Consider the following 16559-nt stretch of genomic DNA (forward strand, 5'->3'; position numbering starts at 1 on the left):
GATGTGCAAGGTAACAGCCTTGCCAGGCTTCTGGTGATGGAGAAAGGCTTCCCTGGAACAGCCCTGGGTGTGCCTCTCCCCTCAGTGGTCCTGAGGCTGACCCAAGTACCCAGGCAGCCACTTCTGCCTGACACAGTGCATCCAGACCCCCCTACCCACCCTTCCCACTGGAAAGGAGCAGCACCAGAGTGTGTGTGGCTGCTACAAGCCCAGGGGCACCAAGAAAGCTGAATGGCCTCAGTATGAATTTAAGGGTAGCTCATCCTCCCTTGGCACTGTCAGCCATTATTTCCCAACACATGCTCCTCTCTCAGTGTGCTCCAAGCCTAAGGTAGGCTGAAGTGGAACACAAAGTGAATGCACTTGAAACACCCTCCCCCAGGTGGTTTTCCATTTATGCAGCAGGCTCACTAATTGCAGAAAGAGTGATTACCCTTTCAAGAAGGAAATATAAACCTTGATTACTTTGAATGTGTGTTAGTGAAATGTGGTTCTGATCCCAGCTGGGCAGAAACTGTGTTTCAGTAAAACTTTCTGAAAATGCTCCCATAGGAGCAGCAAAGGGAACATGTCTGAGACTGTTTTTATCTTGTTCCCATTTGTGATACCCTCAAAAGGGGGACTGAACTTTGCATCCCAGATCCCTAAAGGCAGCAGAGTCCCTTCTCTCATGCTACTGGTGTGCTTCAGCTCACAGGAGCTCACCAAGCTGCTGAATGGAGAAACAGGCTCCGTGGGAGATGTAAAGACAAGGAGCCAACCCTTAAGTGGAAGTGTGGAGATAATCAAAACTGGCCCCAATGCCAGCTGTGTTCTGTCTTAAGAGCATCCAGACCACAGAGTGGTTTTGGTCTCGCTACTTTCTGAAGAAAGGACTGCAGAAAAATTAGGTGACAACCCTAACAAATGCTATAAAGCAGATAGAACCATAGTAAATAGTGCTGGCTATAAAACATCACTTTCTTAAATGGAAAGTGCAGGTTTTATTGTTTTTTTTTTAAGTGGGCTGATGCATGTTGTAAAGTGTATATATATGTATATGATCAAAATATGTGTATATACATATATAGGTAGATGGAAGGATGATGTTCAGAGCCAAGTCTTTAAAAAGACCAAATTAACCACTTCTGCTTTTTACTATGGCATGGTGAGGTGGATTTAAGGATGAATTAAGCGAGCTGTAAATTTAAGAACAAACTCATTCTGTGGCTTGAAATTAATTATTATAACCAACATGGTAACTTAATCTCACAAAAACACGAGTTTATTAATAGGTGAAGGAGCTGAAGAACCACACAGTCCATCCAGCCCTCTGATAGAGTTTCCTAATCTCAGTTACGAAATTCAATGCTGCAGTTTTACAAGGTACATATTCTCAATTAGTGAATGTTACAGAACATAAACATGAAGTGAATATTTGTATTAATGAGATTCAAACAAGTCAACTGAAAGAAGTATCAACTCTAGTTATAACACATGGTGAAAAGAATCAAATTTGGAATGTGATCATATATACTGTTGTACATCAGACAATATGTACACTGTTTCATATTGCATGACATTCATAGCATATTCATAGAAAAGTCAAACTAAATGATGGCTTAAAAACTGTTATCACTGAAATTTGCTCACTATGATTTAAAGTGTTGATATTGACTGAGTTAATATTTTCATTGTGTAAAAATACTGTATATAGTAGAAACCCTTCAGCATCTTCCACATTCAAATAAATGAAAGTTACAGTTTGGTATTTGGTGTTCAACATCTTAAATTAAACGGCCGATTCTTTCTGGCCTTCGGAAGGAAAAACAAATCATGAATATGCTCAATCTGGTTTGACTAGAACGTTTCTCTCTTGAAGACCTTGCTTCTGGAATCAGAGACTAAACCTCTACCTCGGCTGAGGTGCGGCTGGGAACACTAAAACATCTGAACACACTTAAAAAGGTGGAAAGTCCATAGCCATTCTACACACTTTCATTTATTGTCTGGACAATTAAAGTACAAATAATTCAAACACAACAAGGTTATGAAAAAAACATTTACAATACTTTCCCTCAGAAATGATCTAAACTAGCAAGGTTAACATGAAGTCATTCATTATAACTAAAGTATACAACTGCCTGGTCCTAAGAAAGATTTTTTTAAATTATTATTATTATTCAGATAGTAAAACACATCGTAGAGAAAAGATTCTGACATGCCTTCCCCACTAATGCTTAGCAAATGCATCAAAACTTTCCCAGCAAACTGCGCTCATTCATAGCAGATGATGTATAAAGGTTTCCCTGAACATTGAATGAGTGTTCCTTTAAACTAAAATCTAACATTGTTAAAGTAAAAAACTGATAAAATTATGATGCAGCCTTTGCTTTTAGTTATTTGTCTACTACAAAAGTTTGCCTCTTCAGTGTGAAAAAACAATACTTAGTCTACATGCAGTTAGTGGGTATAGCATGGAAAAAATGCACAAAATAAGCACAAGTTATAAATAACCATAACGTTTTATTACCATTAAGACTAAACTTGTATTGAAAAGATTTTATATAACAAGACAAGAAAAGCAATAGCAAATTTAACTATCAACTAGATTATGCATAGCGAGTAACTGTTTCTAGTACTCAGGGAAGAGCATGACCCTTTTTTGTTTTAAATATATAACCGTACAAAGCACAAACATACTAAAATGATCAGTGCACTGGACATGGGAGAGCACCCCCTCAGTCATTTTGTTCCCTTAGCTCTGTTTTCCCCAATCTGAATTACATTAAAATAAAGACCCAGTTGTTTTCTTTTCTACTGTGCAGTAAGAAAAAATATTCACAACAAACATGACAATATATCAAACAATATTTCTACACAAGTTACCTTGATACCTCTGTCACTTAAGTATCATAAGAAAACATTTTAAGACATATACAAACAAAACTAGCAAAGTGTTACAACTTATAATAAATTAACCAAAAGAAAAAATAACTTTATATATATATATATTTATATTATATATACACATACACACACAACAAAATGACACAATAATATGCTTCTTCCCATAGTTTAAGTAAACAAATAAGTAGACTAGCCAAACTAGCTATATTTGATTTTGGCCATATGCATCACATCGGCAATTAAATAAATAAGTGTTTCAAGCAACATAAACAGTGTTCCAAATGTGCCAACACAGCCCAATTATATTAGCTTGGGCTATAAAGTGAATTTGAAAATTCTTAACAAATTTAAAGCAAATGTATTTTTTTCTAAACACATTACATTTAACTATGATACTAAGATATGTAAATAATTTTGTAGCACCTACTGCTCAAACCAAGGAAGTTTTTGATCAAAAAATTAATTTTTTTAACTTTTGTTCTGCTGATATCCCATACTGATGACTTAAAGAAAAACCGTCTTGCAACTCATCTCCTTGCTTTTGGGTTTTGACTGTGGGTAACTGCGTGCCTGGGAAGAACACTCTCCCGTACTGTATTTAATATTTTTATTACATGCTATGAAAAGATACGAAGATCATCTGTTTGTAGCCCATCCTTCAAAAAACAATCTACTAATCCAGTTTAAAACACACATCTTGATCTCTAAAAAGTTACCAGTGCAGTATGAACATGACAAAGTTGTCAATTTCCCCTAAATTAGCCAGTCAAAATATTTTTTCTCAAATCCAGATTCTCTTGTAAAAATTCTTTATATTTTATAAAAATAGATTTTTCTTGAAACCCATTTTCAGCAAAGAGACCACCTCTTTGGCAACATTGTTAATGTTATTTAAATTGTTATGTCATCAGGTATCCCCCGTTACCCCATTCCCTAACAGAAGACTGTTTAGTTCACATGATACAAAAGAAAAAAGGAAAAATAAAAAAAGTTGCAAAATTATGTTCTTCTTTTTGCAATTTTTATTGTTCCTCTTTAATTTGTGTGGGGGGTTTACCAATCTGATTCAATCAATGTTTTGAAAAAACAGAAAAGAAAACAAAAATCTTTTTTTTTTCTCGCTTTTAATCCCATTAGTTCGTAAAAATTGTTTTTTGTTTTATTATTTTTTCAAATGAGTGAATGGTCATCTTAAAAAGACCCACCTTCAAGGAAGGTAGTAAAACTAGCTGGCCGGGTAAAAATCCCTGCACATTGTTATCTATGTATATTATATTCAACAACGACAGCTATGAAAGAACATTCAATGCATCAAAGGTTTTTTTTTTTCTAAGCATTATAAAATCCTTTCCTGTTCCTCACAGGATATCCAATGTTTTAATACTTAGGCAACACTGGCTTATAAAGTCCATGGTTGAATATAAGCCTTGAAGAGTTTTTTTTTTGTTTTGTTTTGTTCGTATATATATTTATATATATATATTTTAGTAAGTAAGGATATGAAATTCAGGATTTGTGGGTTTTATTGGTTTTAAAGGAAACTTGCAATACTCTGTCTCCTAAACGGTATCCATTAAGGCTGGCAATGGCCATGGCAGCTTCGTCGTAGTTGGTCATGGTGACAAAGCCAAATCCCTTGCACTTGTTGGTGTTGAAATCACGGATCACCTTGACATTATTGACCGCTCCAAAGGGACCAAACAACTGCCACAGCACGCTCTCATCCGAGTCGGGGGACAAGTTGTAGACGAAGATGCACCATCCAGTCCCGGTGTGACCAGGGATATTCATTCCCACAAGGCTCGTCATACCATCAATTGTGATCGGAGAAAACCTACCGAGCAAAAAGAGGGGTCTATTCTAAATATATCTCTTGGCACGAACTATAGGGCTCCAAGACTTTAAAGTAAATAAGCCAATGGTACTGAAGGTTCTGGATCCTGTCCCTGGAAGATGACCACAGAGCCACCCTTGCTCTCTAACTCCTGCTGAAGCGGAGGGGAGCTGTGCTAAATAAAATCGCCAGATCTGGGCATAAATGCATCTCCCTCCGAGGACAAGCCCTGCTTAGATGTGTACAAAGAGCTCAGAAAAGAAATGCTTGAGGACAATCTGAGTCAGAGAGGGCCTGCACACACTGTGATAAACAACAGCTCGTGTAAAAAGGGCCTGTAGAAATTTGCCACTTATTTCCAGCACAGATATAAGTTTCAGGACAACAGATCTAGTGCTTCATCTCCTACTAGTCTGCTGCGAAAAAACCCAAGCAAACTTCAAGACCTATTTTAAAGATTAAAAAGAAATGCCTTTGTCAGGATTCAGCTGTAGCAGTAGCTTCTTCAGCTAAAAATACTATTAGAGAGACGTCTCTGAGTGGTAGGTTTTATTTCTCCTCCTAACATGGTCCTTAATTGACATACACTGGGGAAAAAAATCCAGGTAATAAAGAGTCCTAAAGCCAGCCACATATGAAAGAAGGCTTTTGCAGCAATTGTAGAATAAGTAGAACATAAATACAATTAATGAGCACATCACTGATACCTTCATACTGTGAGGCTTCATTTCCATGACAAGCTTTAGGTCCTTCAAAAAGTCAATGCAGGGACTAACTCCCAGAATTCAATAGAGCATCCGACTGTTTCTCCCTCGCTGTCCCTTGGGACTTTACCTCAAATATCTCAAGAGAGCAGATAAAGTCAGGTGTTTATGAACACAGATCCAATCATGGGATAACAACAGCTGGGCAGGATCTGTGGAGATCATCTGATCAGCCTCCTGCTGCAAGCAAGGCGAACTTCCCAAATGAGACCTGCTGCTCATGGCCCTGCAGAGGGAAGCTTAGGAAATCTCCAAGGACAGGAACTCCGCTCCTGCAGCCCCTGCTGCAGGGCTCCATCCTCACTGCAAATGAGTTTCCCTTATCCTCAAGTGGAATTTCCCCTGCTGCAGCCTGTCACTGCTGATTCTTGTCCTCCTCCGTCTGACCCCTGCAAAAAACTTGGCTTCACCTTCTTTCTAAAGCCCCTTGTAGGCAGCTGAAGGCAGCAGTCAGGGGCTAAACTCTACATTTGCCTTCCCTGAATTTCAGCGTGTTCCTGCAGCTCTCCAAGGTCTCCCCAGTGGCAGCCATGGGCAGCAGCAGTGACAGCCCCTGCTCCTCACCAATTCAGTGTCACCCGCTAATGCGAGGAGGGCGCAGCGCAGCCCATGACTCAGGTTATTAATGAAGATGTTAAGCAGTATCAGCCCTCAGGATCAACATAATTTTCCTTTCATCAGTGTGGAAAAAAAATTGACATGCTTTCTGAAGCTACACTTTGGGATATGTTTTAAAATAACAACTGCACAGAGGAAACGTCTTAAAAATCCAGTTTCACGTGTACCTTCAATATGATGAGTTTCAATACCAGAATGGAATAATAATTCCTCAGGATTTTCTGAGCGATGATTGAGGGAGCAGAGGGAGAGACTCTGTTGCTGAGCGAGTTCTTGTGCTCTCCAAAACTTTTTACACTTGTAATAATTTCCACATTTCGCAGTCTGCAGAATATTATGCAGTGTATATTAAATAACCATAAAGGAAACTACACACTTGATGGTTTCTCACTGTTCTGTTGATGCCTGACGGCACTTTTTATGTATATTCAGGGAAAAAGAAGACACTTGGAATATACATCTTGAGCTGAGGATCATCACTGGGGTGTAGCTGTGCTGTAAATGAGCAGCTCACAAATGCTCACAGCATCAGATCCTCAGGAAGGTTTGCAGACAGTTTATTAAAAATCCATGGCAATTTTCCAACTCATCTTCACTTTTTCAAATCCTTATCTGGACACATTTTAGTTTCTCTCCCGCGCAGTGAAACCAGTGACATTATCAGAACATTTCAGCACAGAAAGGCTGGACAAGGCCAATTTCTACTGCGCCTTCCACTGCAGGTGGAAATAAGGATTGGAAATAAGGCACAGCCAGGGCTTGTACAAGCCAACAGCTTCAGCTCATTTTGAAATGTGGAAGATGGGACTTCAAGCCCATTGCTGGCCAGTGCTGACTGTGCCAGTAACATACATATGCCAGCAAACACTGCTTTTCTGGAATGTTTAAATTTAATGTGAAACAACACTGAGGGACACACCACACTCTAAGTAAGGATGAAATAAAACCCATACCATGCAAAGCCGTGCTTGTCAATGCATTATAAGGCCTTGCATTTTAAAGAAATGCTGCCTTGATGCAAAGGGTTAAAGTTTCCTACAGTTCACTGGAGAGCAGCTCTTCCCTGGAAACCTTTAGGAGCTATGCAGCTTTCAACTATTTATGTGCCATGAACACAGCAGCTGCTGTAAATCCAACAAAACATGCACGAAACTGGTGCAACTGTATTGACACAAATACAAGATCACCTATCACGTAAGGAGCTTTGCTTCTAGCAAGTGATCTGAAATTAGCCTCAATAAAACCTTTTTTCCACATCAGCATGTCTCGTTTTCCATCAGTACCACACAGTTAGCACAGGGAGAGCCAATCTCCTGTTTCTGAAGCAGCTTCAGAAATTATCAGTGTGGTATTTTTTGTGACCCTGCACCTATAAATTCAGGTTTTGCTAGTGCAGGTACATTGCCAAGGTTTGCTGAGAGGAGATAAGAACTAATTTAAGATGCCTGCAAAATGACTTTGAACACTGCTGTGTTTTTAGAGTAACACTGCAGACAATGTTGAGAAAGCAGATGTATAACCTATAAAGGCAGGTAATTGCTCTTTTCCTCTGCTCAGGCTAAGCCCATCCTGCACCACACGCCAGCCCAATTCCAGCAAAGGAGCAGCAGCAGCAAAAACCCAGGGAAGCCTCCCAGAACAAACCCATCCTTCTGACACGGACCTGCACCTGGACAGACACTCGACTGGGAGTGTTTCCATGTTTCTGACAAGGTATCAAGGAACAAATAAGGTGGGAGAGCACAGGAGAAGGGCTGTGTGGTAAAATCAGGCAGGGGGTTCTGACTCGCTGCATCCCCATCACCACTAAGGAGATCCCGACAGTACCAACGTGCCCATGAGCACCAGCACTGCTGCTGCTGGGGAGAAGCTCTGGATTGACTTTCCTCTTGGGAGTACTCAAGAGTTCAGAGCTGTACTGAGTTACTGAGGGGTTAAACCCCATGTTACTGTCTGCTACTAGCTACTGCAAAGATATACTTACCATACCTTCTTAGAAGATGAGCTTCAAACAAAAGCTCAAGTAATTTTCAAGTGTGGTGAGCAGACCATTTCAGAAGATTAAGGAGTACTTTCTCATCTTAATCTGGACATTTTAGGGCAACATCAGGAATAAGACTACACCTTTGTTTTGCTGCAAGGATCGCTTATGCTGATGTTGCCATTAAAAGAAACACTAACAACATATCATCTCATTTTAGCTACCAAACATACTCATGGAACAGCAGAAATGTTGACAGATCAGCTGAGCTTTCACACATGCGTGCACATACAAACACAGCTATTTTAAACAAACAAAAAAATAAATTTCAAGGACTGAAAAAAAATTTCAAAGTATTAAACCTGTAACAAAAGAAACTTTGGGCTGATTGAGGTGCACACAGCTGTATTTTCAAGTCAAACTTAAGATGTCAGATGTGGGAGAAAGATAGTCTTAACTGTGAGAAACAACCGCAGCCGAATTCTGATTTTCAACTTAAATTTTCCATTATCAGATCAGAGATTTGTTAAAAACTCATGTTAGTAGTTTTGACTCTGGCAAAAGCACCACTTAGCGGAGCAACTGTAATTTCAATGCTTGTAGCTGTGGCACCTAAACCATTTCAGAAGCCCACCTGTAAATAAAAAAAGGTTGAAAAACCCCACAGAACTTGTATGTGAGGCCTTTAAAGTAACAAAACCAACTGAAGTCCAAACTTAAAAAGAATTTGACATGCTGGTGGAAGAAAAGAAGGGATAAAAAAAATAAAGTTAGTGAATTAAAAAAAAATAAATTGTAGCACCAATCTGTGCCAACACGGACATCTGGCAATCTGTGGAATTCTAATTACCTCTTTACGCCATAGGCCATATTAAGCAAATTGTCCAGCCTGAAAAGAGAAGGAGGGTCTTTGGGTTAATGTCTCACAGATGGCAAGATCGCTCAATGGAACTATTATTAATAGTGTTCCATTTTCAAAGAAGAAACGTTCAACAAGTTTCCCACACATCTAAGGAGCCTAACAACTCCCGGCCGGCTTTGTTAAGTCTGAGGTTGTGCTTAAATTTCCACCAGAGCATTTAAAAGCCTTTTTTAAACTTGTCTACAGTCTAGAGAAAAGCTTAACCTCCAGACCTCGGTTTTAAAAAATGCACTTAGGATTTGTCTTTTTTTTTTAATATTTCAACTTTTTTTTGGTAATTCAACTGCTCGCCTTATATTTACAGTTAATTTAAAAATAAATTATTAAGTCCAAAACTCCTGGAACTGGAAAACTTCATGATAATCTGCTTTAGTATAATACATTCTCCCCATTTTATTATATATATTTAGCATTAATCCTTCATGACATGTCAATCTAAATTGATCACCAAATTTTGCAGAATATAATCATCTGCTTTCCATGGCAGCACAATAAAGTCCTTCTGTCCATGGAATAATTCAATGATAACCTCAATGGACACAGCTGCATGCCAAAGACACAAAAACAAGTGTAAATTTAATGTATCCAATGACTGACTTTTTATGATCTTTAATTCATTAGCACTTTTCATCACTGACAAACTAAAATATACTTTCTGAATAATTCTCTAAAGCCAGTGTGCAACTCAGTTATGCAAATATGTCCAAGTTTTTTTTTCTTGAAGGCAGACTTTTTTATTTGAAAGCTGGGTTGCCTGAGAACTATTAAGTATGAAAGTAATAGGAACATCACATATTGCTAACTCTGCCTTATGCATCAGATGGAAACAGTGTATTCAGAATGCAAAGCATAAAACATCCCCAAAAGCATCTGAAGCCTCACACCAAAGACTAATACAAGGGCTCTTTATACTAAGAGCAGATATCTCAGGCTAATAAATTTAATGATACTCCTGCTGACTGGGACAGACTCAGCTTTTTTCCTGCTACCAATCCACTGTCATTAACATCAAAGTCTAAGCTGCATCAAAACTGTAGTAATATAGCAGAAAATAAAAGCATTACCCAAAAAGAGAGAAAGAACAGGACAGTCACTGCTCATTTGATTACCAGAGTAACTCTATTCTGTCCTCCCTTTTTCTATGAGCCTTCATGAGATCTGATTGTACAGTACTTCAGCTGTTTTAGTAAATACAACATGACTACTGCTGTCAGCAGATTTTCCTCCTCATTCTCCAGCAAAGAATATTTAATTTTACAAACAAAATCAGGTCAGCCTACGCAACTAAAGCATATTTTCCTGCACAGCACCTGCCCCACATTGTTGTCGCTGGTGGAACTTCAGTTCTTTTCCAGGTAATTACCTGAATCTCTGAGCCTGGTGGTGAAGTGGTCCAGGGTAGCGTCTGTTGGGAGACTGATACAGCTGTGAAAGGAGTGCCTGGCTTGTTTTCTGGCTGGGGTTATTGGCAAACTTCACAGTAATTGGTTCTGTAGCACCACTAGGCTTCTGGCCATTTAGTCCCTTTATGGCTTCTTCTGCCTCTATTCTCTTATCAAAACGGATAAATCCCACACCTCGAGAAACCCCTGGGAAGCAAAAATATGTGAAGAGATGAATATTCGATGGAACAGCCTCATTTATGCAGCAAACAAACTGAACATTGGGCTCGACTTCACACAATAGGTGGTGTGCAAATTAAGAAAAGTCCTGTAAAGAAAAATCCTCTTCCCAATCCCAATGATTTTAAGTAAACAATATTCTGTATTTTGATAGTCCCTCATTAAAGAGGCAGCAGTTATACCTCTAGTTACATTGATAAGGAAACAGGCACTACATTTTACACGAGAAGTCAAAAAAACCCAGCTGCGGACATTTGCAATTTTGCCACTTCCAGAAAAAAAACCCATGCACTTATCAAAAAAAGTTTTCTTTTAACCTGTGACTTGATCAACCAGAATCCGTGAGGTGATGATGCGCCCATATTGTGAGAATAACTGCTCTAATTCTTTCTGGGTCATGGTTTTGGGAAGGCCGCTGACATACAAGTTCGCGTCCCGGATGGAGGCTGAACTTGGACGGGCATACGACACCTACGGAGAGAAAAGGAGAGGAGTGTTAGTGAGCTGCAGCCACCCTGGGCATCTTGGACAGATAATGTTCTGTTCTTTTACAAGACATAACCCTGCAGTTCAGACAGGACCCGTTCTGCAAAACCAGCAGAGCCAGGAAAGGCTGGAGGAACAAAGGAAGAGCTGCAGAGACCTTAGAACAGACACAAGGGCTCTGAAGCGCAGTGATAAAACACCCATTGTTCAGAGGTGGGTTAACGTGCACCTTCCCACGCACGGCGCTGTGAATTTGCCCCCATGGGTGTGGGTGTGTGGATGATTTGCCATAGCCAGCCCCGCACAGTGAAGCTCCTGCATGTTTTTCTTTTCCCCCTCCAAGTGTCTGAAACAGATCAGGTTATTTGCGGAGCGATCTTTTGTGCTCTCTCTCTTTGTGTTTGCATCCTGAGCTGGCAAGATCTGTTCTGGATGAACAGTAAAGTACTGGTGAAATTAGACTAAATGAACATCTGCTCAGGGAGCTGTAGACTGACACTCATTGTCGGATCTGCAATTTATCACGAGAAGTTCCCTTGCATTAAAAAGCCCAGAATCAGACCATAAAATATTATGACCAAGCAAACAAGAAAATCTAGCTGTGGCTCTGCGTGTGTGCTGTTGGAAAATTACTAATTCAAGCCTCTTAACTGCTCTTCTACCTATGAATCAGATTTATAATTATAATAGGTGCATAAAAAGCCTTCTGCACTTTTAAAATAATATATACATTTAGAATAAACACATTTAACATAATAAAAACACTTCCTGGATAAAGCCTAATGGCAAATATTCAGCACAGATCATGAATTACTTTACAGTACATCTGAAAAAGCATTGGAACCCAAGCTGAAAATTCTGCACTTCATTCTGATTTATTTCAATATAAACAGATCAGTACTCTCCCTGCATTATGCCGTAAAATGTGTCTAGGAAGGAAGTGGGGGGGTTCCCATCACGAATACAAGACATTCAGCAATTGTCTTCCCCTCTTCCCGAGCCTCAGCCTGAACACAGATGATGTCAAATGGATGTCTGTGTGTTTTATGTGTCAAAGAGTTGTCTTTATGTGCTCCACACCTAAAAATAGATGTTGACTCAACACAGAAAATTATGTTAATGACTAATATTTGCTTCCACAATCTTCTCTGCATAATAGCAGACAAACTCTAAAGATGCTAGATTTTAAGGTTTTTGGCAATTTCTTTATAACTTACATGTTCGTCCATAACCTTTTAAATCTAACATTTACAGAAAAGGCTGGGGAGAGGAGGTGGAAAATTCAGGGAAAGAAATATGAAATAGAGGTTTGATAAAACATTTGCATCAATGGAGGCAAGCTCAGGCACACAGCCCAAAGGCTCAAGCAGGCATGAGAAGAGGAGAAACCTTCAGGTGCTGAAAGGAAGAAGGATGTTGGGGTAGGAAATATTCTGTGTCACAGCCCACAACTCCTGATGGACCCAGGACCAGAACACATATGGATGGCACCACTTGGCTTTTATGTAACAAGGCTCAATCCAGACCCTGGGGACGCCAGGGATAATCACGGTGCTTTTGCCTACAGCTTGGTTTGGTGCTGGGGCCTTTGGAAAAGCAGACTTACCCTCTCCACGCCACAAATGCCTCACCTTGAGAGGACACTGTAAGAGTTCAGGCATATACAGTTTAACCTACTTTAGGAATAACAGCTTAAAAAACATTTAAGAGCCTCTCTGGAGTGAGGGTAGGGATCTTACCTATTCCTCAAAACTGAGAGCAGCAAAATGAATAAAGTTCCTGGGCAAACAGCCAGGGGTTTCCTTTGGGTTTCTCACTCTGGCACATTCATTAACCAAATGCCACATTACAGGGAAGATGAAAAGTATTGGGATATGCAAAAAAACACTACTTCCCAGAGCAATGAGTGCCTGACATTTTATATATATATACACTTCTACTTACAGAAGGCTCTCTGCTCTCGTGGGCCTTGCAGGCAGGCAGAGGAAGGAGAGGCTGCTCACACTCCCAACCCTCCACTCACAGCACATGTGAACACCTATTGCTGCTCAGGTCTAGTTTTTATTTCCTCCTGCAATCAAACATTCAGGCTGCAGGGGAGCCTGAGCCAAAGAAAGAAGCTGCCAAAAGCAACTCAGCCGTCTTTAATATCAAGGAGAAAAGGTTGTGGAGCTGAATGGACTCAAGGCTAGTAATGTCAATTATTTATCTGCTTTTGAATCTTTTTCATCTTCCCTCTGAGGTCAGCCAATGACAAATCGATCGGTTAGAGTGTGCCATCCTGCTTTCAAGCTATTATTCAGTTAGTGCTGAGGACGGGATGTCTTCCAGTGTGTGAGCTATCAAAGGAAGAAATCGCCCACCCTGACCCTCCATCACACCAGAAGCTCCTTATGCTGTGTGAGTTAAAATGGGAGCAAAAATCAGCTCCCATTTTATCCCTGCAAAGCGCTGCGTGAGGACGCTGCATTAATTCTTTATATTCACACTCAAAAATGATTTTTTTTTTCTCCTTCCTTTGCTCACGGCAGTGTTAGCACCCTGTAATGAAACAGAACATTGAAAAAGAAAAGAGGATGAATTCCTTGTGGTGGCTAGGACTCCAAATAATGAGCTAGAGAACACCAAACTACTGTTTGACCCAGGCATTTCTCAGCATTAAATGTTTGTCCATTGGTACAACGGCTGAAGGTCGAACCGTGGTGTTGGATTTCACTGCGTAAGATCATTTAGGAGTTCTGCGGTCAAATTTGCAAGGAAGATAATAAAATATTGTACAATTCATTTAATGGTTTGCTGGCCTCAGATGTTAGTTTCTATAAATACATATATAATAACTATGAAAAACATTTAATAGGACATTTCTCATCTGACATTGAGCATTAGCCTGTGTAAGGGCTTCTCTTCATAATAAACAGCTATCTCCAGAGGCTGCACCACTGTTTCCCAACACCACTGCAGCATCAGAAGGTCCAGCATTTCATATCTTCCATGGCAAAGCACATTTTTCTTCAGGTGCACAGAAAATACCTCCAAGTAATTATCTTCCCTATTGATTTCCTACCTGCTTTCCCATATAGGAAACTTTTTGAAGAATTACTAATCTCAAGACTCTTCAGAACATAAATTGAAGCAGTCTGGCCTTCCCAAGCCAGAGCCCACAGCAAAGGCACCCAGAGGCATGAACGCATCCCATTTGTCTTCTGGAACAAGCAACAGCAGCCATTTGAATGCTGCCACTTAACCACTTTACTGCTGCTCCCTGTAAGAGAAGCCTTCAACTCCTGTGCTAATCCTGGACTTCTCAAACATCCAAGTCCATTTCTAGAAGCCTCCTTATAAAATTTAACTCTGGTCTGCTATGAAGAGGAACTGCATCATCCTCTCCTTGAATGATATGCTCTGCCAGCACAGCCACCCTGTCCTGGACACATTTGAGCAGCAACCAAGCAGCTAATTCTGTAGATACCGACCTTCTCCGAGATGTGTCTCTCTGCATGTACCATTCCTCACCTGGAGAATGGAAACCATGCAGGAGCCTTGAACCAGGGTGCAGGGCAGGCACCCAAGGACCACCAAGTCACCCACCCAGGACACCTCTCCAGCCACAAGCAGCTAAGGGGCAGTCAGTGTTAAGTGACTCCCTTTCAGAAAGTTTTTGTAACATTCAAAAATATCAGACTTCTTGGTGACCTTAACACAGAGACTTTGCTTTGTCCTTTTGTGACTCTCCACAATACACGATTTCTTCTATAATTTTTGGGGTGAGTCACTTGGCTTTTTTCTGCCTCAAGTCCAGTTTAAAATGGGGACAAACCTTCCCTCACCTGCTACCCCTTATCTCACTAGTACCAACTGGAAGAGCTTTAACACAACCACTTAAAAACCTCACACACATAAATAAAGCACAGTCTCACTTGTTTAATGCACATCCAGAACTAGAAGTAAAATCTGCTTTGCACCAGTGAACGGGCTATGGCAGAAAGAGACATTTCCCCACAGCCACTTCCAGAACCTCAACTGTGTCCTAATTTTGCACAAAACCAGATTTGAGACATCATCCTGTGAAAGCTCTGTGCTTTGTCAGAACAAGCAAACACAAAAGCCCTATGGTCCAGAGGCTGAAGACCAGGATCTGGAATACTTTCACATCTGATCTGCTCTGTCCTTTCTCTTCCCTAAGCCCTTGGCTGGGGGATGGAGAGGAGTGACGATGCACTTTACTGTTGAGCGATTCAATGCCATTTAACAGAGATTAATTATAATTGCAGGTACAATGGTCTATCCCATCATTTCAGGAAAGACATCCATAGATAATAACCTAGGAACACTCTTGGCTGTATCAAGAGCAAGGCTAAGAGAAATAATTGCTCTGGCTCTGTGGAGTGAAAAGGACTCACTGGCAAAACCGAGGCAGTAAAACGAGAAATCCCAGTTAAGAGAAGATGCATGAAATTAAGAGGCAGAGACTCTGGTGCCTGCTGAAAGCAGCAGAACCAAAGTTGAACCTTCAAATGCAGCATTGAAAGGTCCTCTCAGCACCAGTATCATTGCAGGCACAAGGAGTGGAGGAGGGTTTGTTAACAAGCACTATGAAGTCCAAAGAGTTACACTGACAGAAGCTCCTAAAGAGCAAAACAGGAGTCAAATTAGTTGAGGCTTTCCAGGTCTGCAGCATCTTTCAAGTTTGTGGTCCAAGACTTTATCTTGGGGAGCAGCAGCCACAGCAAATGACCCCTCTGACTAACTGTGAGCTACCATAAAAGAGAACAAGCAGTTAGTTTTAGATGGAGCTATAAAACAGCTACATCCCAAATCTGCAGTTTGTGTCTGTAATGTGAATTTTCAGGAAAGGGGAAAAAAAGGGGGTCCAATGCACACAAGACACTCAAAAATGTAGATCCCTCCTTGCTGCAGTCCAACATACTCAGCTACTCCCAGCATCTTCCAACACCCCAACATTCCATCTCTTCCTCCTTGCAGAGCATCCAAGCTCCTCCTGTGCCTTGCCCTGATCTCTCTACACACCCTCTTACCATCCAGCCTTGCACATCCCATTTCTTCAGAGAGATAGGAGGCTGCAGGCAGTGCCCAGCAGGCTCAGTGGCCCTGGGGAGGCTGTGGAAGAACACAGCTGGAAAACACTGGGTTTTGGCTGAGAACTGCACCAAGGGCACCCAACACCAGAGCTCTGCGACCATCACTGTCAGCAGCCCAGCACTCTCTGGCTGTCACCCAAATTGTGTTGAGCTCCCCCCACACCTCCCCAGGAGGCTAGGATGGGGTGCAGGAGATGCACTCTTTTCCCCAGCACTCCCTGCTGCAATTCCTCCTCCTCTGCCGAGCACAGCTGGAAGGCAATCTTTTTGACAAATGACTTTGTAGGACAGAGAAGTCTGAGGCTGCTGTTATTTGGTTACCCTACAGTGACAGAATGGTTTGT

General features: G+C 40.8%; 1 protein-coding gene across 7 annotated transcripts in view; it reads right to left on the bottom strand.

Annotated features, from left to right (window-relative positions):
• Positions 1-1238: 1238 nt before the first annotated feature.
• The window catches only part of ELAVL4 (ELAV like RNA binding protein 4), a 64726-nt gene continuing 49405 nt past the window's right edge, over positions 1239-16559 (bottom strand). For 6 of the 7 annotated variants that reach the window (XM_059853854.1, XM_059853852.1, XM_059853857.1 and 3 more), the window contains exons 4-7: positions 10948-11101; positions 10372-10597; positions 8937-8975; positions 1239-4723 (exon numbers count right to left, since the gene is read on the bottom strand). In XM_059853854.1, coding sequence (XP_059709837.1) covers positions 4396-4723; positions 8937-8975; positions 10372-10597; positions 10948-11101 — 747 coding nt within the window. In that variant the 3' untranslated portion in view covers positions 1239-4395. The remainder of the gene's footprint in view (positions 4724-8936; positions 8976-10371; positions 10598-10947; positions 11102-16559) is intronic. The other variant, XM_059853853.1, reaches the window with a different exon arrangement.

Source organism: Haemorhous mexicanus, chromosome 9 (genome assembly GCF_027477595.1).
Source record: "Haemorhous mexicanus isolate bHaeMex1 chromosome 9, bHaeMex1.pri, whole genome shotgun sequence".
Classification (NCBI taxonomy): Eukaryota; Metazoa; Chordata; class Aves; order Passeriformes; family Fringillidae; genus Haemorhous; species Haemorhous mexicanus.